The sequence below is a fragment of the Phalacrocorax carbo genome, chromosome 11 (genome assembly GCF_963921805.1).
Source record: "Phalacrocorax carbo chromosome 11, bPhaCar2.1, whole genome shotgun sequence".
Classification (NCBI taxonomy): Eukaryota; Metazoa; Chordata; class Aves; order Suliformes; family Phalacrocoracidae; genus Phalacrocorax; species Phalacrocorax carbo.
In genome coordinates, this window is record NC_087523.1 from 10,016,629 (window position 1) to 10,041,215 (window position 24,587).

The 24,587-nt window shown below is 46.4% G+C and overlaps 1 protein-coding gene across 7 annotated transcripts in view; it reads left to right on the plus strand.

Annotated features, from left to right (window-relative positions):
• Positions 1–24,587, plus strand: part of MBNL3 (muscleblind like splicing regulator 3) — a 97,223-nt gene that overhangs the window by 59,657 nt on the left and 12,979 nt on the right. For 5 of the 7 annotated variants that reach the window (XM_064462971.1, XM_064462972.1, XM_064462976.1 and 2 more), the window contains 5 exons: positions 2,739–2,903; positions 11,231–11,431; positions 12,891–13,127; positions 21,491–21,641; positions 23,945–23,980. In XM_064462971.1, the coding sequence (XP_064319041.1) occupies positions 2,739–2,903; positions 11,231–11,431; positions 12,891–13,127; positions 21,491–21,641; positions 23,945–23,980 (790 nt within the window). The remainder of the gene's footprint in view (positions 1–2,738; positions 2,904–11,230; positions 11,432–12,890; positions 13,128–21,490; positions 21,642–23,944; positions 23,981–24,587) is intronic. The other 2 variants (XR_010374799.1, XM_064462974.1) reach the window with 1 other exon arrangement.

The window sequence follows — 24,587 nt, forward strand, 5'->3', positions numbered from 1 at the left end:
CCTCGTGCTGTATGGGTGTTTTTTTGTTGGTAATAAAAATGTTCTGTTTGTGGAACCCCCTGTTGGAATTAAACAAACTCTGTTTTGACAAAGTAGTAGAACAAAGCTTCACACCAAGCTGGGGTGGCGGGTATCAATGACATGCAAAATTTCAGTTGGAATAACAAAGTCCTTTTCAAGTTGAAGAAGGCCTGTAAGGATTGTTTACAAAAAATAGTAGCTCTTTTTTATCTTCTCCATTCCTGCAGTGTAGAAACATCTACAGAGATTTATTCCAAATTTGGTAGAATTTAGTGTTTTCCCAACCCAAAGTATTTATGCCAAGTTTCAACCAGGAGGAATTTCTAAGGCTGATGTGTAAGCCCTGAAAAGCTGGAGCTGAGAATAGAGCAGCTGCCTGGCCATCGACAGCCTGCTGCTCTGCGGGGTCTGCTCCTGGTCTGCAGCAACCTGAGCAGCACCGCAGAAGTTGTGATGGTGGGGTGCTGCAGATACGCTCTGAGCCTTGAATGCTGGACTCTTGCTGAGTCCCAGGTGATGGGAAGGGCTGCGGAGGGACCTGGTCCTGTGCAGCTGGTAAGATGCCATGAGAAGGATGACCCAAAACTACCTAGTGCTGATAAGCCTCCTTATCCTTCCAGATTAATGCAGTTACCTTTTAATAGTGCTGGGTTGTCTGAGCACCAGACAGCTGCGTGGTGCCATTTTACTCTCACTTTACACAGAAGTAAGAAAGTGTCTGGTGATGAAGATTCATGTCCTCAGGGCCTGTGAGCAGTTAACTAGCTGCTGGGGATCTGGGGCTGTTGGATTGCTGAGAAGCCAAAACAATACCATTAAAAAGCTTCTCTCTTTTTTTAGTTGGTTTTTCGGGAGCCACTGAGCACTTCTAGGAGCAGGGTAGAGAGTTTCACTCCACAAAGGCAGGCTGCTGAAGTTCAGGAGCAATTTCTCCTGTCCCAGTAGGTTTAGCCCATCACTTCTTGCATTTAATTATTTGCCTCTAAATAATGATAGGAGCCAGGAGCTTTGTTTAACTCTGACCTCCTTGGGGCCAGTATGAGAGGAGCCTGTTTCTCATGATGCTCCATCGTACAGCCCCTTTCAGTGTTGCGAATGGGCTCTGCAGCCCTTTCCCCAGTGAAGCTGTTATCCCTACCAGGAAAGAGGGCAGAGGAAAGCACACATAAAGCTTGCAGGTCTTGGGCTGCTGTCCAGTGACCTGCCCCTCTCTCAGCTTGCTGAGGAGCCTGGCTGGGGGTTAAAAAGCAGCCCCTGCAGTGTGTCACGGCTTTGTGCAGTGGTACCCAGGCTGTCCAGTGATTCTAACTGTACGTTTGTACAGGCAGAGACAGGTCTTAAAAATCCCCAGGGGAGCATCCTGGATACAGGCAGGGGCCCATCCCAGGGGGTTTGCTGCACTGCACCAGTCTGTGCCCTGGGTGCAGTGGTGTGTAATGGGTGTACCCATGTGGACCTGGTTACAGGTTACGGCTCTGCTGTGTGTGATCCTGCTGACAGGAGCAGGTGTGTGGGGTCACCCCATGTGCCCCTTTTTTGAAAGCAAACTTAATTACATTGAGGCTGAGAACCCAAGTGTCCAGCCTTGACAAGAGTACCAGGGACAGGCTGGGTCATGGATGGTTTGCTGGCTGCAGGAACGATTATTAGTTACCTGTCATGCAACAGCTCTGGTCCCCAGGCCTGGCCTAGTTTTATTAGGTTCTGAATAGCTACAGAAGAATTACTTCATCAAAAAATTCACCGTAAGTTAGTTATAAAATTTATGCATTAAGTTGCATAAAATGTTTCTTGTATTCTGTATGCCCCTGTTTCTTGAGGAGGGAATACACAGAGAAAGAGAGGAAAACCCCCTATTTTTCAAGAATTATTGAATCTTAATGACAAAATTTGTTACTAGTTTTCTGTGTTCAGTGAACTATTGGTATTTATCTTCCTCTGTCTACTTGCAAACAGTATTGAAGCAAGACACAGTGTATAGATATTTTTTTAAAGGTGATGCTCTCAGTTGATTTCAGGTGATCTGTAGCATTAGTGATCCTTTGCCTTTTAGGACCTACTGGCTTCTCTAGAGCTTATGTTTATTAAGCGGGGGCTGGAGGGGCTAGTCAGTGATGCAGTGTACTGCGGCTTTTAACAGATGAAAGCACGGAGGGGAGATTGTTTCAATTCTCCCCCGTGTCTACCAGTTCTCAACATCTCAGTACATGCACGTTGCAGATCAGAGGTGCTGATTTACAGAGCTGTCATCTTAGGGTTTTACCCAGTACAGCTGGGGAAGTGGTAGAGACAGTTTTGTCTCAAGCTGCCTGGTTGTCAGGGCCAATTAAGTGGTCTGGTATTGGGAGGAAGGGGAAAAACAACCCACACAAGAAAACGGGGAACTTTTGTTGTTGTTTTTGAAGCTGTTGCCACTAACTCCTAGAAATACTAGTATTTGTGATAGAATTTTTTTTTTTTTTAACAACAATCATTTTAACATCAGGAAGCCTAACTTTTGCGTTTAGCTTGATAGTATTCAGTTAGTGTTATGGCAGAAGTCATGTTGCTTTTCTCTTCACCTAAGTATTGCACTTCTGTAGAAAAATCACAAAAGCGTCACAGTAGCTACCACCTAGTGATTGTGCTGTTACAGTAGCCCAAACAATCCTTAATTAAATTCTCTGGCTGCCCTGAGCATTACACTCACTGAAATGCTGTTTCATTATGTTTTTTAGGGCCGGTGTACCCGAGAGAACTGCAAATACCTTCACCCTCCCCCGCACTTAAAAACGCAACTTGAAATAAATGGACGCAACAACCTGATCCAGCAGAAGACAGCCGCAGCCATGTTTGCTCAGCAGATGCAGTTCATGCTACCAGGCGCGCAGCTACAGCCAATTGTAAGTTACAGCAATGAATCGGGTTCACACTGCTCCACGTCTCCTTCCTGTTTGCTCACGGAGGCCCTAGTCCTGTGCTTTTGCTCAGGCAGTTGTTTGTGCTGCATGAGGTTGGGCAGCATCTTCCAGAGGGATGCCTGATGCTACCTCTGCATCTTCTTTCCTCTGATAACTAAGTAGCTATGAGATTCAGGGCATCAAGTAGAAGGGTCTTGCCACCAGGTGGATATTAGACCGGTTAATTCACGTACATCCTAGAAGTCCTGTGAGTGGCTCAATTCCAATGGATCCTGTTTTGGATAGCTGTTTTACGTTGGGGTGAGGATGCTGGAGTTCTTCCACACTGTGACAAGGGAAGGGGCCAGTTGACTCCCTTGGACTAGATATGCTGTACTTGTGGGCTAAAACTGGGGAAGAGAATCCTACCCATATCTTAATACATTCTTATGTCTGGGCGTGAGACCCATTTCACTGCAGTTGTCCGAGCAGAGAGCGCTGTGCTAATGTCACCGCCCTGTCACTTGTTTTTCACAGTAATGCTGTTTTGTACTAGCAGCAGGAAAGATTTGCTTCTTTTCAGGTAGGGAAAGAAGCCTCTGGGAGATGGATGTTTGCAGAGCAGGTAGTTCAGAGAAGCCTTCGCTGCCTGTTCCTGCTCTAGCCTATCGGTTAAACAGATTTTTAGGCTGGACAACCCTGTCACGCCAGGGAGAGGATGGCTTGTGTCTGCTGGCTGGTGTATCTGTGATGGGGTGGCATTTGTCAGCTGAGTTTGAGTCTGTCGCTGTGTATATTTTAAGAAATATCAGAGGTCTTGAAGCAGCTCTTTGTGGCTGACATAAATAAGCTACACGTTTTTAACCAAGAACCTAGTTAGGAATTCTCCATTTAAAGCTGGGCTGAATGTCTTTCCTGGGGCAACGTGCACTTGGTGTGCAGTTGTTGGGTGAGGTTCCCTGTGCTGTGCCACATGGGAGGTCCAGCTGGATCCCTAGGACAAGACTGTTCCAGCCTGAAGATGTGTGATTCTGTGAACTGACCTGTGCTTGGCCTCTTGGTGTCCCAACCCACAGCACCTGGCTTCTCTGCCCAAATGAGGCTTCAGACTCAGCAATTGTCACCCCAGCTTTGACAAGGTGGAGTGTCTCTGGTTTATCCTCAGAAGAGACCGGTGGGGTGTTCTTCCTTACTGGATGCTGTTGTGCGCTGTTTGGTGTAAGAGCTTGCAATGGTGCTATGTTTCAGGAGGGAGAGTTGGCCAGTGTCCCTCCATCATGGTGCTCTGCCACTGTACTGGGACATTTCCCCAGTTTGGCATGTTCCTCCTGTCTTGTGAAGGATCTTCCGTGTTTACCCTTACTCTGGTCATCCTGCATGTGTGTTAGCAGCTTTATCTTCACCCTGCTGTGTAAGCATTCCCATTTTGAAGATGGAAAAGTGAGGCAGAAGAGAAAATGGGCCACAGGAAGTCTGTAGTTGCTCAGCGCCTTAAGCTCTAATCTGCTGTAATCTTTGCACCTCTTATTGTGGAGTTCACTTTCCACAAACATACGTGCGCATGAGAAGGAAATCCTGATTCCCACAAAAGGGTAGCACTGGTTTCCCAGCCCTGTACCAAAAGCAAACCTTTCCTGTTTGGGGTTTTCCTCTGTAGGGAATTCACAGTGGACGTTCTTTGGCTGGCTATTGAAAACATCTTTGGGATTTCCTCTCTGGAAAGTTCCCATCTTCCCATTTTGCAGTCTTGCAGGTCCAGCTCACACCTCCTGCAATTTCACTCCTGCCTTTTAAATTGCCTCTGAGGCTGAATCTGTTGGCTTGTCTGATTAGTGCTCTCATTTCAGAGGTAACCTTATCTGATGAGAAAGGTCCCTGGTTTCTCAATTGTGCCATGGGAGAGACATGGGCAAAGAAGAAAAATAAAAAATTGTTCTGCAATGACTGTTCCCTTCCTGCTTTCCCACACGTTTGCTCAGAGTAAATGAGCTCTTGGTCTAATTCCTGCTGCCTGACTTGCTCCACACCAATTTCAGGACAAACAAGAGATTGCTCTTTCACCTGCCTTTGATTTCCTGAAGATGCTGCCAGTGGAAGCAGTCTTTGAGAATCTTTTTTCTCTCTAAATGAGAAGGGTGGGGCCTCCTTCTGGCTACACATGAAATTCTTCAAAGCAGAAAGTATTATATCAGATGCAGCAGCAGAACAAATCCCATGTGATCAGAAAGCTGATCAACGGGATGCCTGCTTAATTGGGATACTTGCCAGAGAAAAGATTTGGAACAGCGTGCTTAATAGCTCTAAACAACAGCTGAATGCTTAGACATTTTAAAGTGTATTTTCACCAGAAAAGCTACCGTGTTTTGTTTTTTTTTTAAATTAAAAGAAAACAGAAAAAAAAACGCACACACACAAAACAAAAAACACCAGCGCTTGACATAGCAGCTTTTCACTACGCTTCCTGAAATGGCATTGAATGTGTCTATGAGCTTGCATCTAAATGTTCACCACCAGACCTTCTTGCACTACCACTGACATCCAGCAAGAGCTAGTCTTCCCATTGAACCAAGAGCCAGGACCATGATGATGGCTGTTCAGTGAAGGTGCTGCTTGCAGAAGAACCGTGTCCCAGGAGGGCTGCCTGCTGCACGGTGCTCACAAAGCCTACTAGGTGTGAATTAATGGTTGCTAGTGCGAGCTGATTTCTCTGAAGTCTCTGGTTGCTCTCTGATGTTGCTGCTAACTGCTCATGCAAAGCCGAGAATCACATGAATGTTCGGTGCCCGTGATGCAGTTTTAAACAGACTGTTTCATACAGCACTTTAAAACAAGTCAGGCAAGGACATGGAGCAGACTATTTGCTCAGCATGGCTTATTTGTCTGGGAGAGACCTTGGAGAGACCACGTAGGTGCCAAGTAGCAAGGCTTAGTAAAGTGTTGACTTTTGAATGTCCAAATTCACCTTGACTGCTGGCTTTGATTGAGCTGTGCTGGAAGCTCTCTGGCCTGTTTTTGTGCCTCTGTCTGTTAGACTGCGTAAAAGTCGGGTTGGAGGCGGATAGAGCTGGCCTCTGGCATCGATATGGAGAGCCATTTTGGTCGATGCTGTGTCTGGTTTCTCAGGTGCGGTAACTTTAAGCCATGTGTACACCAAAGTAAGACCACGCAAAAAGTGCTGCAACCTGGGCCTGATCCCTACACTCTCCATTCTGCTCTTCCCTTTGCAGCAGTGCAAGACAGACTTTTGCAGCTAGCCATGGAGGTGCGTCAGCACCAGCTCTGAGTTGACTTGGTGGAGCAGGGCGGCGGCTTGCATGCTGCTGCCGTTAGCTGTGTCTGATCAGGCAGTTGGATAGAGCACAGCAGTGTTGACACACCTGCCTCCCGACTCCTGCCCTGCAGCTGCCTCTGCTGCTGCCCTGGGAAGTCGTTTCCCCTCTCTGAACTCTCTTTGTTTTCAAGTGCTTCTTCTTTTCTTCCTGTCAAGGTCTTTGTAGCCCGGACTGTCTTGACAGCTCTGAGTCACCCGTGGCCCTGAAGACAACTCAGACTTTAACCCAGCCCTGCATCCCCTTCTGGGGCAGCAGGACCCTGCTGACGCCCCGTGGTGCTGATGGAGGGGTTAAAGCACAGGGTGACCAACTTGCTTGACCAGTGATGCTTGGAACGAGTGCTGGAGTAGATTTCAACAGGTGTTTTGGGCATGCATTTGTTTCATGCAGAAAAAAAATTATCTCTATCTCAGCCTCTAGTGAAAGGCATGCTAGCAAGGAATAAACACACATACCCTGGCCCACCCAGGAGCTGGTGTCTGCCAAGAGACAGCACCGTGGGGCGTTAACAACTGAGTTTTACACTACAGCAGCCCAAAGATGAGAGATCCTTTGACTTACGAGTGTGTCTTTGTGATCTGATTGGGGAAATGAGCATCTGTCATGATAGGTAGCTGGGTGCTTTGGCTGGCTCAATTCACTCCAGCACGCTCAGCCTTCATGTTAGATGGTGGTTTTACAGCCAGCCCCGTGCAGTTGTACTGGAGGGGGACACAGGGTTTTGCTTTTCCTGAACAGCATCAATTATGTTTTCAATATCAGGGTCTTTGGTCTTGTCAGTATGAGATCTTTATCTTATACGTTTCTATCACCAGACTATAATAAAAGCTGCTGCTGTTTTTTGTGTGCTTTCCATGTGTAGCCACTTAGCAGGGACCTGTCTCCCCTCCTTCAGGCCATCAACACCTCTATATTTATTCTGGGTCTCTCATTTTCAGGCTTTCCCTTTTTGGGATCTGAGATAACTCAGAATCAGCATTTCCTGGCTGAGACAGTGCTTGTATTCGACAGAACACCAGCCGCTCCTCTGCCTTCCTCTTCACACTCACTCTGTGTTTCTTCTCTAGCTTTAGCACAATTTCTGGTAGGCAAACTGAATGCAACTTCTAGTTTGTTAACAAAATCAGCTGTTCCAGATTCTGTCACCACCAGTGGTGACAAATGCCCTTCCCTGGGACAGTCCCTTCTTGCTGCTCACAGCTTCGACCCAATGGCTCCTGTGCTCAGGGTCTGTGAGGAGCTCAGAGCTGTCAGAGTCCTTGGCAGCCCTCCCCACGAGATGTGTTCTCACAACAGCCATTTCAGCTTCTTTTTTTATTCTTATGAGCATTTTAATACTCAGTAAGCCAGTCTTGTGAGCTGCTACTAGTCTGAACCCCTCTGCTGCTGCACCAAAACCTGTTTCCCTCTGCTCAGGAGTTACTGGTAGTGTCTGCATGTGCTATGGTTAATAAAAGGTGGTTTGCAAGGAAATCGGCCCCTGTATTTCCTGAATTTGCAAGAGTTTTAAGGGGGGCAGCAGGGGTAAGTGTTGATACTTTCAATCTGGCTGTTTTGCCCTAGAGCACACCAGCAACTAAGTTGAGACTTTTTTTTTTAGTGTACAGTCATAATATTGATCTGTCAGGTCTCCTGGCTGGGTGGGGTGGTTGGGAGGCATGTTGAAGAAAGCAGTGCTGCTTGGAGTAAAAATTACAGTTGGGTTCTGGCTGCAAGGAAGAAACTCGCTTGAATTCCCTCAGGACAGGCCTGGCACGGGGGACCTGCACAGACGTCAAGGAAGGAGAGATTTGGCTGGCAGCATCTTTATTACTGGTACTGATGCATGAGCCAGACTGGATTTCCCAATCCAAGACAGGCAGTCGGGGCTGGCAGTGAGCGCAGCCCATCTTTCCCCCTCATCAGCCACAATAAATACAGAGCTCCCTGATGCCAGCTTACAAAGGAGCAGTTTTCAGTGTGCTTAGCACACTTCAGACTTAAAAACCCTAGTGCTTCTAGGTTTAACGTGTTGAGCAAGGTCTGCTCGTTCTCTGGCTCTGCGTCCGCTGAAAATGCCTGCATGCCTGCGGAGGGTCAGTCCCCTGCCCCCGGGCAGGGTGTGGAGCAGGGCTGTCGCTTTCGTCAGCATCACTGGCATACTGTTCAGGTGGGTAGAAGAAGTGGTTGTGAAACCTTGGGAACGCAGCAGCAGATGCCAGGGCATGGAAATGGGTGAACAACCAGCAGCAGCAATTAAAAACACGTCCTTCTCTTTCATGGACCCCTCTGAGTCTCCAGGATTATGGGTAGATTCTCAATTGCTCTTCATGGATGTCTTCAGCTTGGGTTCAGGTCGCTTAGCCCTTGCCAGTTGTTCCCAGTGAGGAGAAGGGCTGCTCTTGAGGGAACAGCCTTGGGGGACAGTGACTGTGTTTCAGGGAACAGGACCTGCCTCCCAGTTTGTAGTGGCTTTGGTGGAGGGGCTGGTATATAATCTCTTTGCAAAAGTTTTGCACCCCTTCCCACTGTTCTCTGGTGAATTCGGTCAGTGTGAGGCATTGCAAGCCCCCAGCCTTCCTCCCCGGCTGCACGAATGCCCTGGCATCCTCTGCTTGAGCAGCAGGAGGAACATCTCTCCTCCATCTCAGAAACCAACTAGGTCCTCAGGCTGGCTCCTGGTTGTGTTCAAGACCAGGCAGGGGAAGCCTGCCTCAAAGGATCTCATGAAATTTTGGAGTAATATCTGTGCCACACCTGCTCTGTCAGAATACCCAGGACTCCTGCTGTATTGGGTGCCGGAAATACATAGGGTAGATTTGCCGACACAGTTATGCAAGCCACATGTGCTGTAAGGTTTGGGCTACTATGGGTACACAAAACAAGTGCTGACAATGTGTGTTGGGCCCCAGCATAACCCTGTGCAGACTGGCCAGGCTGCAGAAACTCCTTAAAATAGCATTTATAGTGCGAATGGTGGCAGAAGTTCAGCAGATGCTGCTGTAATTACTGGTGCTTGTGCACAAGAGAAAACAGTCTAATGGATGCTGTCTTCTCACTAAAGTGTTCAGGGAGTCACAGTGTTTGAAGATCCTTAAAGAGCTTTTCTAGCAGCAAAAGGTGTAAAATGTCTGGGAGCCACAGAGAATTGAAAGAGAGAAGAAAATGATTTAATAAAGGGCCGTGGACTGGAGGATCTCTGGGTTTAATGGTTTAAGTCTCCCATCAGCTGAAGCGGGGTTTGACATAGACTTGAAAGAAGGAAAATTGGAAATCCCTCCCAGAGAGGATTATTTGGTTCTGCTACACTTAAAGCACCCAGCGCTGCTGATTCAGGAAGCCGTGTCTCCTTGCTGTGGAAGAGAAAGTGGGACATACACTGGCAGTGACCTGTCATCCCCTTCCTCATCAGCTCAGGAGCTGCTTGCTGTCATTCTGACCTTAGGAAGGAGGCATCATTAAGCTAAATATAGGTTAGGACAGCTTGGCTGGTGTTACTGTGGGCTAGCTTCTTCCAGATCACAACAAAAAAGTGTTCCCTAGCATATGAAAGTACTGGGATGAAGATGCTGTTAAGAAACATGCTGTCCCATGTGTGACTTCTTTTAGAAACTCACAGGACTAGAGGTACAAAAATAAAAGCAAGGAGGGGATGATGTGTGGCCAAAAAGATGCCCCAGGCCATTTTTGTAAGCGTGCTTGCATTTATTGCCAAGTAGAGGCTCTAGTTACTGAGGATGGCTTCACGTACGCCTGCAACTGTGAGCAGCTTTAACCGTAACCCAGAGTTCACAGTGGAGAAGGTGACATGGGAAAATAAACATAGTTGCAAGTCACAGGCTGGTTTCCCTGGGGGCTGCTTGAGCCCCTGCTACAGGAGCAGGAGTACTGCCTTGCAGGCCTCTGGTCTTTGGCATGGGCAGGGGGAATTTTTCATCAGCTAGAATTGGTTTCGTTCCCAAACCCACCTCGGATCTGGTGCTTTGAAGTCTCTCAAACTCCTTGGCTATAGGGGTCATTCACAGACTTTAAACCGAGCACCTGCTTAGGAGCTTTGTGCGATCTCTCCTGCCTGGCGGAACGGCAGCTCCTTTCCCAGACCAGCGCTGCTGGAGCAGTTCAGGCTAGGGAGCTGCTCTGGCCAGCGGCGCAGAAGCCCTACGTGCTTGCACGGCCTGCCAGAGGCGATTTAGGGATCAGAGGCAGTTGAGATCTTTATGGCTCATTGTTCTGTCTCCTCATGGGGTCATTGCTGCTCACAGCATAGCTGGTGTTCTGGACCTCATGCTGGCTCACCTGGGCCATCTCATCTGGTAGACTGTCCACGGCTCTTCCAAGCCCGTGACCCACCTGCTCTTGCCAAAGCCATGAGGTCTTGCATGTTGTATCACTAGTCAGTTTGGTGTCCTCTTGCTGCCATTCATGTGAAGCGTAGGCTCAGTATACTCTTGCAAAATAGCTTTTGCCTAGAGGATGTTGGCAGTCTTAAACGCCAGATGTGCAGAATGCTAGACCTCCAAGCATACTGTAGCAGAGATGCCTCGTCTGACTCTAAATGTTGTCCACCTGAGCCATGCTAGCCATCATAACCATGTAGCTAATGGAGTTATGTGCTTCCAGGTCCTGAAGCTGCAGCTTACCTTGTGGTCTCTGTACCGCGTTGTGGCGTAGGCATACAGAAGCCGAGACATTTATTTGGGAATGGAAAGACTTTAATTTGGGCCTGCACTAATTGCTGGCATGAAATCCTTAATTGTGTCATTAAACTATAAAGATCATCAATATGCTTTGATCTGGCAAATAAAGATGCCTTGTGTTCAGGGTGAGTCACAAATCTGTGAGTCAGGAGAAGCGAATGGATCGCAAGAAAATGGCGATAAATGAACAGATTGAAGAGCACAGCATTTTCATGTTGCTGATCAAATTGTCTAAAAGGATTGAAGTGCTGCAAGGCTTTGATGGGTAATCTATGACAGAGCTTTTTAACAAATATTTTGTTTTTCCTTTTTCTATACACAGACAACGTTTCCTGTGACTCCATCGCTTGCAACAAGCCCCACAATGGCTTTTAGTCCCTACCTGAGTCATGTTTCTCCTGGGATGGGCTTGGTTCCTGCAGAGCTTTTACCAAATACTCCTGTCTTGGTTTCTGGAAATCCTACTGTTACAGTACCAGGAGGCTCTGCTGGGCAGAAACTGATGCGTACGGATAAACTGGAGGTATTTGGACATCTGATATGATACTGCGGATGGGAATGAACAGGGCACGTGTGCTCAGGTGTTGCTCTCTGCTAAAATGACCTGATGCAGCACAGTGCAGAGTTTAACCTGCAGCTTTCCTAACGCAGGGTTGCTGTTTTCTGCTTGAGCAGATTCTCATGTGGGGCCTGATCCCATATCCTTGGAAGTCACTGGGAATTTGGGAGCGCTCACTCTTCTGATTTCAGTGGGTGTTAGAACAGGGCTGGGATTGTTGTTTTCTATGTGTGATCTGCCACACTTGAAAAATGCAAGTGGCCATTCTTCCATTTCCCTGAGTTGAGTGGGAGATGTTTTGGAAGTAATACACACTTCCCTTTCATTGAGATGGGCTTACTGAGCTTTTACAGAAAGTTTTAAGCAATAGAGTGTTGGGAGTGCTGGGTACAGTGCATTGGAAAGATGTCGTCCCACTGTCGTCCCAGTTGGCTGGGCGTGCTGGGACTTAGTGTTGGAGGAGTTGTAAATGTCTTTCAAACCCTAAGCAGAGGCTCTGCAGGTGATAAGGGCTGAGGCCCTGAGTTCAGAGGCCCCTGCAGGTGTAAATTATAACACAGGAAGGTAGTGGGGAAGGGTGTAATTTCAAAACACGTTGTTATGTGTAGTATACTTTATATTGCCTTGCTGATTGCTTCTGTTCTCACATGACGTCTCACCTTTTCCCCGTGCTCAGTCTGATAGTGCACTGCTACGTGATCTACACCACCAGCTATAGTCCTCCACAATTTCTTTTAGTTCCTCAGACAAGGAAACCTTGCAGATCCATTTTGTGAAACCTTTTTCTCTGCCTTTGATGCTTCAGTGCTCATAACTTAGGAGGATCTCTAAGATCTTCATAAAGCTAGCAATTTTGGTAACACCTTATGAACACGTTCCAGTGTAATCAAACACATTGTCCTGTAACCCAAGGATCAAGAGTTTTATTGTGGAGGGCAGTGAGGCTATGTGAAAGAGGCTCCTCATACTTAAGAAAAGGTACTTGTTGCAAATAACAGCAGCATGTAACATTTAGAGTTAGATGCCCTACCCAAGAGTGTGCTCTGTAACAAATCCATAATCCAGCTGAAACACAAATGGCAGAGTTATTAATGTTTAGGCTTCAGAGGCAGGGGAGGAATCCTGAGCTCCAGAAGTTTTGGCAAAATGACATTGACTTCCTGGGGTCGCTTTCCATTCTGCGCAAATTCTGTGCTTCACTTGTATTTGCCCTTGGTAACATTGTGGGGCTTTTTCATACCCTGAACAGGTTGTGAGTAGCACCATTCGTCTCTGTGATTGTTGGTACATGAGCTACCCGAGATGAGTATGGATTTAAATACACATGTAGTTAAATGTGGCCAACTGAACTGATATTCTCTGTTGAAAATACTGAATGAACAGTAACTTGATGTCCTGCTCAACAATGTGACTTTCTTTTAAGGTTTGTCGAGAGTTTCAGCGTGGAAATTGCACACGTGGTGAGAATGATTGCCGCTATGCTCACCCTATAGATATTGCAATGATAGACACAAATGAAAATACTGTTACAGTTTGCATGGATTACATCAAAGGTCGATGCTCTAGGGAGAAATGCAAGTACTTTCATCCCCCTGCACACCTGCAAGCCAAAATCAAGGCAGCTCAACACCAGGTGAACCAGACAGCTGCAGCTGCAATGGTAAGTAGAGCTCTTCTCAAGCTATATTTCTATTGCTGAGAGATTTCATTTGTGCCACATGTGTCATTTGTGGAAAAATAGAGTGCTTTGTAAATGGCTGACTAGAGGGCTGAGAGCATGTGCAATATGAATCCCATCTCTTCATCCCCTCTATGTGCTCACCATAGCATGAAGCCCCAAGTGGCACAGTACATCCTGCCAGCTAGGGACACGGTGGCGAACCCTGTGATTTTCTGCCATGACTTCATGAGGTGACATGAATGCAAGTACAGCAGCAAACGCCTTCCTGGCTAAGTCATAGGTGTCAGTTTAGCTTCCTCAGTATACAATGAAAGCAAAGAACGCCCGTCCCATCATACATCCTTTGCAGGGAGATCCTGGCCTGTTGAGGTCAGTAGCAAAATTTCCACTGACTTCAAAGCAGACAAGGTATCTTCAGGCTTAGCAAACTGGGCAGCCTTGTGCCTTATACCTTTGCCAAGGCTTAGTGAAATGACAAGACTCAAACCAAAGGTGACTTCCTGACCGGTTTGATACTTAGGACCTGGTAGAGATGTTCCTGCATTTTAATTTGAATTGTGATTTCTACTACGTACAATTCTAAAAACGAGTCAAGACAGACTTACCAGATCAAATTCCTAGCTGGAGTAAATGTTTGCCATTCTGTTGAATTCAACCTAATGGCACCTGTCTATTCCAGAGATGAGGGAGCTGGGGCCATTGAACCTGGGGAGGGAAGAGGCGGCTCAAGAGGATCTTACCCATACGTATAAACTTCTGATGGGGGAGGTAAAGAAGATGGAGGCAGACTGTTCTCTGGGGTCCCCAGTGAAAGACAAGAGGCAATGGGCACAAAATGAAATGTAGGAAATTCCATTTAATCATAAGAAAAAACTTCTTTATGTGAGGGTGATCAAACGCTGCAACAGGTTCTTCTGTCCTTGGAGATATTCAAAACCTTCCTGGACACAGTCCTGAGCAAGCTCTCTAGTTGGCACTGCTTTGAGCAGGGTGTTGGAGTAGGTGATTTCCAGAGATCCCTTCCAACCTCATCCATTCTGTGATTTATTTTTTTATAACTAATATTAAAAAGGTTCTTGTTTCCTTTTTGATTTACAAGTAAGGCTACTAAATTTTCTTAAATACCCTTTTTTTAAAGACAGTAAGAGGGGTTGCTTTTCATTCATGGTGAAATATAACGCAAAAATGAGAAGATTCTAGAAATTGAACAGCTGCCCTCCTTGTAGCATTAGTATTACCTGAAATGTAATTTGAAGAACCAGTGTATACTGCAGTATTTAGTTGTCCTGCACAGTTTGTTTATTAGATTTCTTACTATTTTTATTATTGTTGAAACAACAGCCTAGGTCTGTTGAAAAAGATCCTTCTAAAATGAAAACCCTGTGTTTTTTACAATTGAATCTTTACTTTTTCAGTAATTATCTAGGACACTGCTACTTAACCAAAGCCAGTGCGTGTTTTATTCATGCTGCTGTCTTCTCTTAAAAATGTAATTAACCTTATTTGTATGCTGTTAACGAGAACCTTTAAAATATTTATTGATGGCTTGTTGCATCACCCCTGCTACTAAAATAGCTTACATTATTCATTGACTTTTCAAGGCTTGATGCATTTACTGTACCTGTTGAAAAATAAGACTTTTATAGAGTGAAGAATGGTGCCCAATCTTCTTGGATCAAAAAACATACGCCAGACAAATGGGTGTACCTTCTAAAATAGATTTGGAATGACTTCAAATCTAAATTCAGACATTTCTGAGGGACCCAATCTTGCAGTTACTTGACATGCACAAGTAGTAGCTTTACTCACTCCTACTTGGCTGAGGTCTGTGCAGCACAGTCAGATGAACTGGGTCAGGCTCAGTCCCCAGTTCAGGATGGCACTTAAGCATGTGCTTGAACCTCCCTTGTTTACTGGTGGTCCTTCCCTTGCCATGAGTGCTCCTGCTGACCTCTGCATGGTGTGTAGCTGCAGAATTAGGGCTGAAACCCAGTGCAAGTCCATCTGCAGGTGGTAATCCCCGAGCGCTCCTCACCTGCTGTGCCTGCCACAGTGAAGATGCTCTAGAGCACTTGCCCCATGATGATATTTCTTTACTTTTAAAATTTACTGAGGCAAAATAACTGACTAGTCACTAGGCCAGGTAACTGCTCAGCCGCCCCATGTTGTGCATGCTTCGTCTTTTTAATATATTGTATAATGCATTCATTTTTAAAAGATTTTTTTCTCTTCGCCCTCTCCTCCCCCTCCCCCCAAATGTTGCTTTCTCTTGACGCACCTCTGCTTGCTGTTTTTGTTACTGTGCTTGACCCCCCTCCCTGGCCCATTGCCATCATGTGCTCGCTGCCTGCTAATTAAGACTCAGCCAGCTGTCAGATCACTGAAGCGACCGCTCGAGGCCACCTTTGACCTGGTACTTGGACCTTTCACCTTCTCGCTTTGCATGTAACCATCTTAGTCTGCATGAAAGCCTTCTGCACTTGGTCTGTTGTGCTAGTGCCTGGGGAGACTGCCCATCCCGGCCAGAAATGTTGCAGTGTCTGCTCAGACATGCCGATCCTGCACCCTGCACACCATCTGTTAACCGTCTGAGCTTTGCCTCTTGAAACCCGGATGCGTTTTGGAGGCAGTGAATAATCTTGGAGGGAGGCAGTGCTGGGGTTTGAGGTGTTTTTCCGAACAGCAGCAGCTTTGGAGTCATGAGGCACAATGTTTCGGTGAGAATTGAACACATTAGGTCTGCAGTGTGCTGAATGTGCTGGAGGACTGGGTGGTGCAGGACAGATCCAGCAACTTCTTGTGGTATGCCCAACAGCACAGCCTCGCCTGGCAGTGTCAGGCTGGTACTGCCCTGCAAATGGTGCAATGGGCACAGCACAAATTTAGGACCTCTCCAGTCCTGGCAGTTCCTGACATGAAAAGAAGCAGAGGGAGATAGCTAAGCAGCACCCATGGAGATCTGTGCTGGGAACTGAAGTGGGTGTAACGCGTGTTTAGTTGCGTGTTTGGTAAGCTGGGGAGATGGCTGCTGCAGCTGGCTTCGTCTCTGGTTCTTCCCCCCGTACTGCAGTGTCAACAGAGGGACCTCGCTGTGGGTGCCTTTTGCTTCAGGCACAGGATCTGCTCCCCAGGCTTCTGTCTGCAAACCGTCTTCATATAAGCTACCTTTGATTATTTTCTGGGTCTCAAATATGTTTTACCTGTCTTTGCGACACTCTCAGTGACGCAAAAGCCATCCTCCCAGTCTGCTGTCCATCCTGGCTCCATAGAAGACAGCTGTTCACCCCAGATAATGAGGGATCCAATACAACCTACAAAAAACATCTCCCGTTGCCCAGCTATAACGGGGAAAGGGAAAAGTGGACACAGGGGAGCCCTGAAGCCTTCAAGCTGGTGTTGCTCCCCACTCCCAGAGCTGGGAAGCAGAAGCTGATCTGTTCCCCTTCCCCTCTGAAAACCTGTTTTGGGGTTTTTTAAGTAGTCAAGAGGCTTCCCCATTGAAGCTTTAGACAACAGCAGTAGGAAATCTTGCTAGGGATGAGCTTCCTCCAGCAGTCATGGAATTACGCTGTAAATGACGTGACAGCCTCTCGCTCCTCGGTGCTCACAGCTGCCACAGCCGCATCCCCAAAGCCAGCGTAGGCAGCGACCTGCGCGGTGCCTTGCTGTCCCCTCCGAGAGCCACCTCTCTGAGGAGATGCGGTTTGACTGAGGATGGGCAAACCCTTTAACTCCCCTACTGTCCTGACCTGCCCTGCTTAACAAAATGCCATCAGATAAGTTATTTTTAATAGTCTTCATGCTCTGAAACATCTGAAAGTTTGCGACCACGTTGTTGGAATGTGTCACCTCCTCTGAACAGTTTGGGAAGGCTGCACCAGAGAAGGATTCACAGTGGTGATAAGAGCATGTATAATCTTCAGAGGAGACTGCTCAGATTGCTTCTCCTGCTTGGCAGGGAATGGGCACTACCTCTGCCCTCCCTCAGATCATTTTTTATTAGTCATGCCTTGGACTGAAGCACTAAGCGAGATGCAGACCCAGCCCCTCTTTGCCAAATGGAAAGGGGTGAAAGTGTGATCAGCTACCAGGAGATAGCAATCTGAGGGGAACTTCTGAGGTACAATTAAGTTGTTTGTTGCAAAGATTTAATCCAGTTCTTGCAAAAAGTAACAAGAGAGGGTTGTTACCCAGCACGTGGGATATTTTGACTTTGGCATGCAGTGCCATTTTTATCTGTCAGTCACGCTGAAAGATGGCTTTCCATGCCACAGAGAGAAGTGGCACAAACCGTTTTGTTCAGATGCTTGTGTTCCAGCAGGAATGTGGCTTTCCCAGCCCCAAAAAATCGGAGAGTGCCTGGCATTTTTGTAGTGGGAATTGTTCATTGGGATCAGTGCAGGCTATCACGTGGATACTGAAATGAATTAACCCTTTCACCAGTGCAGATGGTCTGGTCATGTTGCATAGGTTGCATACCCATGTGCGCACACAAACACAGGCAAAAAAGAAAGTCGCAAAAGATTACAGTCAAAGGTTACTGCTACATCTGTGATGGTCAGAGCCTGTCCAGAGGGAAATCACAAGCAGCAGCAGGAGGTAGACTCACCAAGTAAGTTCTTTGCTACAAGGATTTAGTCTAGCTCCTGCAGTGGGGAGGCAATTGATACAGAATTCAGTACAGTCAAAATGTGGTGAGGAGTCCTCCTGTTGCCTTTGGTAGGTGCTGCAGGACGCACTTGGGGGATTCCTTCTGAACCAGGATATGGTGCAAGACAGAAATGTCTTCCCATGAGCTGTTAAAATTCCTGCAGGTCCTGAGACCGTTACAGAAATGCTGGCCTGTCTCAAATGAAACATGCTTGTTTGCTCCAGTGCCCCTGCCAGATGCCTGTGCAGGAGCTCGACTGGCCCAACCTCATCATGTGCAATTTTAGACACCTCTTCTGGGCATTTGACCTTTCAGTGAGTGTTCCTGACTTGGGGCTCTTACCTCAACGCAAAGGTGAAGAAGTGGTGAAGCCAGATCCTTCTGTGCCCCTGGACCTTCTTGCACCTCGATATCTGAAGTTAGACAGGTTGGCAGCAGGGCATCTTCAGGGCATGCTCCTGTACAGAAGCTTCCCCAGATGCTGGGATGGGAGAGGTGACCCAGAAAACTTCGTCAAACCAGAAGCAGACTGAGATGGGCTCCTGGCTCTTGTGCCCACAGAGCTCCCATGGCAGAGCTGCCCTTCAGGTTGCGCAGCAGCTGCTGCAGTGTGCTTGTTTCTTTAGAAGACTCTGGAAATGTTGCATTTATTTGGATTTCTCCACCCAGCTGCTGTTCAGGGAGCAGTAGTGGGACTGCCGTAGCTCCCTTCTCTCTTGCTCCCAAGGGGCTGTAGCAAGGCAGGAGGGAGGGTGACATTACAGAGACGGCGGGGTAGACCATTGTGCCTTGATATCCGTATGGCCTGTTAGTGTTTGTATGCTCCCTCTGACTGTAACACTGGGCTCAGGAATTGTCCTGTAAAGAGCCAGGACATCACAGTGAGGTCTCAAAGCCTTCAGCTGTTCTGCTTTTGGCACTGCCATTATGGGATGATGGGCATTTTGGGGTGGAGACATGCTTTGGCCAAGAAGCAAGGAGTCGAAAGTCCATTATGTGCCTGGCACAGTTGCTTTGCTATAATTAGTAATTTTTTTTTCTGAGGCAGATTTTGGAAGCATGTGAAAAAGAATGTTTTGCAGTCATGCACAGTAAGGAGCATGAATTTAAGCAGGAAGTTCTTCAGTCACTGTAAATCTGTAAAGCACCTCTGCCATAAGGAGCTACTCTAGTCTACAAGCTGAAATCTGTCCCGTGCCTGGAGGAACATTCTGCTGCGGCCAGGCCAACACGATGCTGGGTTGCATTAAAAAGGGCATCACCAGCAGAGATAAAGAAGTCATTATCCTGCTCTACTCAGCGCTTGTCAGGCCACACCTGGAGTACTGTGTACGGCTCTGGTCCCCACTATACAAAAAGGATGTGGACAGGCTGGAAGGGGTCCAGAGAAGGGCCACCAAGATGATCAGAGGACTGGGAAGCTGCCATACGAGGATAGGCTGGGAGAGCTGGGTTTGTTCAGCCTTGAGAAAAGGAGGCTCAGAGGGGATCTCATCACCACGTACCAGTACTTAAGGGGTAGCTACAAAGAAGATGGAGACTCCCTTTTTACAAGGAGTCCCACGGAGAGGACAAGGGGGAATGGACCCAAGTTGCTCTTGGGGAGATTCCGATTGGACATGAGGGAAATTTTTCTCAGTGAGGACAGTCACCATTGGAATAATCTCCCCAGGGCAGGGGTTGACTCGGCCACGTTGGACACTTTCAAGAATTGACTGGACAGGGTGCTGGGCCATCTTGTCTAGACTGTGCCCTTCCTAGAAAGGTTGGACTAGATGATCCCTGAGGTCCCTTCCAACCTGGGATTCTGTGATTAAACAGGCAAGATGAAGATAGTCAGATTTAAGATTGATATCAATGAGGGCTTCTTTAGAAATGGAAACTCTTAGATCTTTGCCTAAAAGATCTCATCCTAAAATACAGATCTTCAGCAAAAGATTTGGTGTCTGTGTCTGAGAATGTTGTCCCGTGTTTGACTGCTGTCTTTTGGTACTAGCCAGAAGAAATCTGGAAAGATTAAGTGCTAATGCTTGCACTGGATGCCTGCTAGCATTAGCAGAGGATGCGTGCATGTCTGAGGGCAGGTTTGAAAATGCAATTTCTTCTAGTTTTCTTTTTTTAAAATTAAAATGACCCAAAAGCCACCATATGAATACAGATAGGATGGAGTACTGTTTTGCCTGGAAGTATCTTGCTTAACATTTCTCAGATGAGCAGTCTCCTGTAGCGAATTAAATTTAAAGTGAAACCTGTTTCTAGATGGTGACAAACTGTTGCAAGCTTTCACTTATATTCTGTTGTGTGTTGGTCTTCATAAAGGTTTAAACTCTCTTCACTTGTATCCTTTCTTCCGAGTACTGTGTATCTGTAGCCTTAACCCTTCATTAGCTAAACCCTCCTCCATTACCTACCCTTCACTACTATTAAAAAAATAGCAGTGATAACTCTATTTTTCAGCCATTGCTTTGCTACATGATGTAGACTAACACAACTAGGCAGAAATGACCTGATTCTGCATGACTTCCACGTGCGTAAATCTCGTTGACGTCAATGGGAGTGTTACGTGCAAAAGGACTGCGGGGCATAATTAAAAGGGACCCTTTTCTATCACAATGTGGAGGAAAAAATGTGGTTTCTACTTGGGTACAGTGAAAAGCTGTAAATCATTAGAAACATTCCTGTCTCCTAAGAACCTGACATACTACTTTGCTGTTGAGACATGCCTGGATGAATGATGAGTAACTCACTGAGAAAAGTTCCTGAGTTGGGTTAATGCTTTTTACCAAGTCTGATCATGAAACAGGTTTGACAGGCTGGAAGAAGCCCGGTGGTGTGATAGAACAAGAAGAGAGGATTTGCTTGATAGCAGGGCCCACCCAAATCTTGTTCAAACACCAGATTTGTCAATGGCTTTTTCCACTGTTAGTAATGAGCGAGCAGTGTTTAACGGTTGGAGGCCTCCTTCTAGAAATCGGGAGCAAGTCCAAACCTGCTGGTGGTGAGTTGTGCCACGGGTGCGGGCAGTGAAGAATCAGGCCTATTCTTGACCATGTTGCTCAGCCTCTCTACTAGCAAGTGGAAAAGCATTTTACTATGGGTGTAATGTTATGCCTGTAACTGGCAACAGCTGCCGCTTTACCACCTGGACACACAGTCGGCTGCACCCAAGTGTGCACGCTTCCACACGTGTGCACATACGTGTAGGCAGGTGTTGAAACAGGCGGAGGCAAGCATCCCTTTTTTTCCGTGGCGTTTGTTGCTTATGCTTATCTTCTTGTTTTTAGATAGTCAGCTACTATATTTCTGTTACCTGGTATTTTGGTTTTTAATGCTTGTTGCCTGCAACTGCTCCTCGTAGTACCCTGTCCAGGTGATCACCTCTCCCCTTCTTTCTCCTCATGCTTTTTCTTCCTGTGTGCCCAAGTCAGTCCTGCGGAAACCTCTCCTAGCATTCCTCCTCCTGGGCTCTGTTCCTTCTCCCAGTGCATTTACTAACTGTTTACCTAGTGAAGTTGTGATTCCACATACTACTTCTACTGTGGTATAGCTGCTCTTTTCTTTCCTGTCTTTCTAAGTTGATACAGTTGCAGGTGGTTTGCAGCCAAAACCCCCTATTATTTATTGCATGCTTCATCTACATCTGGGCCCCTTTTTTCACTCCACTTGTCTTTAATGACTCCCTTATCCACAGGCCCTGCCGCCTGGTGCACTTCAACCTTTACCAAAGAGGCCAGCACTTGAAAAAAACAATGGTGCCACCACAGTCTTTAACCCAAGCGTTTTCCACTACCAACAGGCTCTAGCCAACATGCAGTTGCAACAGCCTACATTCATCCCTACAGGTAAGCGTCTCCTTGCTTTCCCCAGCATCATAGTTTTTTATGACCTAGGCATTGAGCTAATGAGCAGATTTGTAAGAGTCCTTAGCAAAAGAGTATCAGTGTGTAGTTTTGTGTTAAAAGTGGATGAAAAGTTAACATTGTTTGTTTGACTTTTTTTTCCCTTCACCTACTACAGTTCAGAGCTGTTCACTTGTAAAGATCCCTTCTTAGCCTTTTTTGTTTGGTTTTGGGTTTTTTAAGCGGTCAAACTAAGAAAAATGTCTGCATGTTTCTTGAATTCATACTTTCTGTTTCTCCTTATGGTTCAACTGGTTAATCCCAAATTAATTCTTTGACTCTTGCGTAGCGCTCTTACAGACTCATGTTAAAATGTCTTGTGGACCTCAGTGCCTGCTCACTTGAAGCTGCAGGTATCTTTCTGAGCTTCTATCTCAGTGACCTACATATTCCAGCAGCCATGGTGTTTATAGAGGGAACGGTTTGTCTTTAGTAAATAAAAATTATATAATCCTCTTTAAAGGCATATATTTCCCTCTTGCTTGTCTTTTGACCAATATGATAGCCTAAGCTTTTTAAAAGCAATTTAATTCCTAGCTTTTATTTTACCTTTAAGGTCTCAGAGTAAAATTGAAAGATGCAGTTCAGTAATTTATATATGACTCGAAATACTGATGTGGCAGAGATGTGACTGCTGACTAGCCAATTAACCTCTATTCACTGCAGCCACATGCACTCTCACCTGCTCAGAGTAGTAAGTATTATAAGTGGCTGAATTAGGAGTATTCCAGAGTTGATAGCTCACTTTTTAGGATCATTATCATCATTGCAGAGCGTCATAAGAAAATGGAATGCCCAATGTTTTTAACATTTAAAGCTGTATTCACTTGCCAGATGATACTCATAGAAAACATACAAAGTATTTCTCTGGGCTGGCCTCTCAAGGTGAATGCGCAGTGGACCTGGACTTTGGCCTTGCCATTCCTTGGGGTCGGGAAGATCTTTAGAGACAGTCCTATACTGAGGCCAAACTGTCTGAAGTGCGAGCGTGGGTCCAGAGAGCTGGGACCTAAACCCTGTGCTTGTGTGGCCCTTCTGTTATGAGAGCACTTGGAGACACTCAGAACTCAGCAGCTGCCAAGACATTTTTCCAGGGAAGTGGAGTCTTGTACGGAGAGGTGGAGGGAGGGACTCGAGTAGTAGCCTCTTGCCTTATGCTCTGCGAAGTGCTCTTGGAGGGGATGGGCTGAGCTGACCTTACCGCAACTCTCTTAGGTGCCAAGCGAAATACTACTTCAGGAAACACTGACACCTTTGAGACTGCCAAGTCCCCCAGCTGGCTACATGCTCCTCTTCCTCGAGGTTGCAGTTGCCAAAGTTGACATAAGGACACGCATTTCTGATGCGAGTACCACAAATCAGCTTTTACCCAGCACTCTCACTGTGCTGTTGTGCCCTGTCTCATGGCAATGAAATTACGCACAGGGCTGATGCGTAACAGGTCTATTTGCTGGCACCTGCTCTCATCTGAGGACATTAATGCTGGACAGAGCAGCAGATTTCCAGTCAGAGGACGTATCTCTGGTGAATTTACATTACGCATCCCCATTTTCCCTTATGCATCAGACTGCAGATCTGGTCTCAGCCTTTGCAGCTCTCTGGAAAGCGAAGCAGAGAAGTGGCACGTAGCAGCTCACGCTGTGGGGAAGGGAAGCAAGCTGTTGCTTTTCTTAGTTTCTCCCGTTCAATTATTGAGAGATCATGGGTTGCCATGGGGGGGGAAAGTCAGGGTGTCTGCTGAAAATGGTATCATCACTACAGTTGTTTCAAGTCCAGAAAAAAAACCTGCCTCTTTCAGCTTAAACTAGAGACTTTGAATCCCTGTCCCTGCTTGCAGGAGTAAATTGCTTTTGGAGAGTCGGTTTTAACATGAGTGTGATGTTCCTCTACGGGTAATTTGTTTTCTGCTGAAATGATCAGAAAGAAATCAACGTACCCAATACTAAAAAACACCCAAACAACCCTAATTTCTAGGATAGTTCATATAATTTAATACCAGGGTGGGAGACGGAGTATATTCTCTACTACCCAAGAACTGAAGAATTAATTTGGTTTGCTATGATCTATTAAAACTGAGTTTAAACTATTTATGTACCAATATGCAGAATCTGTTTGCATGTGCTTAAATACTGAATGCTGCAAAGAGAATACCTGCTTCTTTAGTTAAAGTGATTTCTAACACTGAAGCTTCACTAATGAAATATCCCTTTTGTTCATCTTTCCACGCTTCAATGCATGGTGTGCAGGGTCAGTTCTGTGCATGACACCCACTGCAAGCGTTGGTAGGTTTTTCTACACAAACTTCTCAACTTTTCCTAATCTGAAAAAGACAGCAAGTTAGTATGCATCAGTGAGAACCTGGGTGGCTGAGTGGTGTGACTGTCTATCCGCTGTCTTCTTTGAGGCTTAAATGGTTGTATCCCTTTTAATTTCTGTGCAGTGCAGTGTTTTGTGTGACTAATAAGAGAACCCAAGGTGATGTGTTCCCACCCCTATTTAGTTCCACTGCAGAGATAAAAATTTGTCACTTAAATGTCTCTACAACCCATTTAACTCATCCAACAAAAGGAAATAGCAATGGGAGGATCCTGTTGTTTTATTTTTTTGTATCAGGCATCAGGTGGATTAGAGTTTGGATTTTCGGTTGTCTTTCTGAGGACATTTTAGGAGACTGGTTTAATAAAGGCGGTAAGGAGGAACACATCTGGGGTCAGCCCCTCTGCCAGAGCAGGGCTCTGCTTTTACAGCGAGAGAAGCAGGGCTTAGACCGTGGACTGTCTGAAGATTCATCTCTTTAGTGAAGTGTCCGCTGTACAGGTACAAGGGACCGTAGGGAGGTACTGCTGCTGGTGCACGTGGGATGCAGTGAGGCGGCAGGGCTGGGTACGT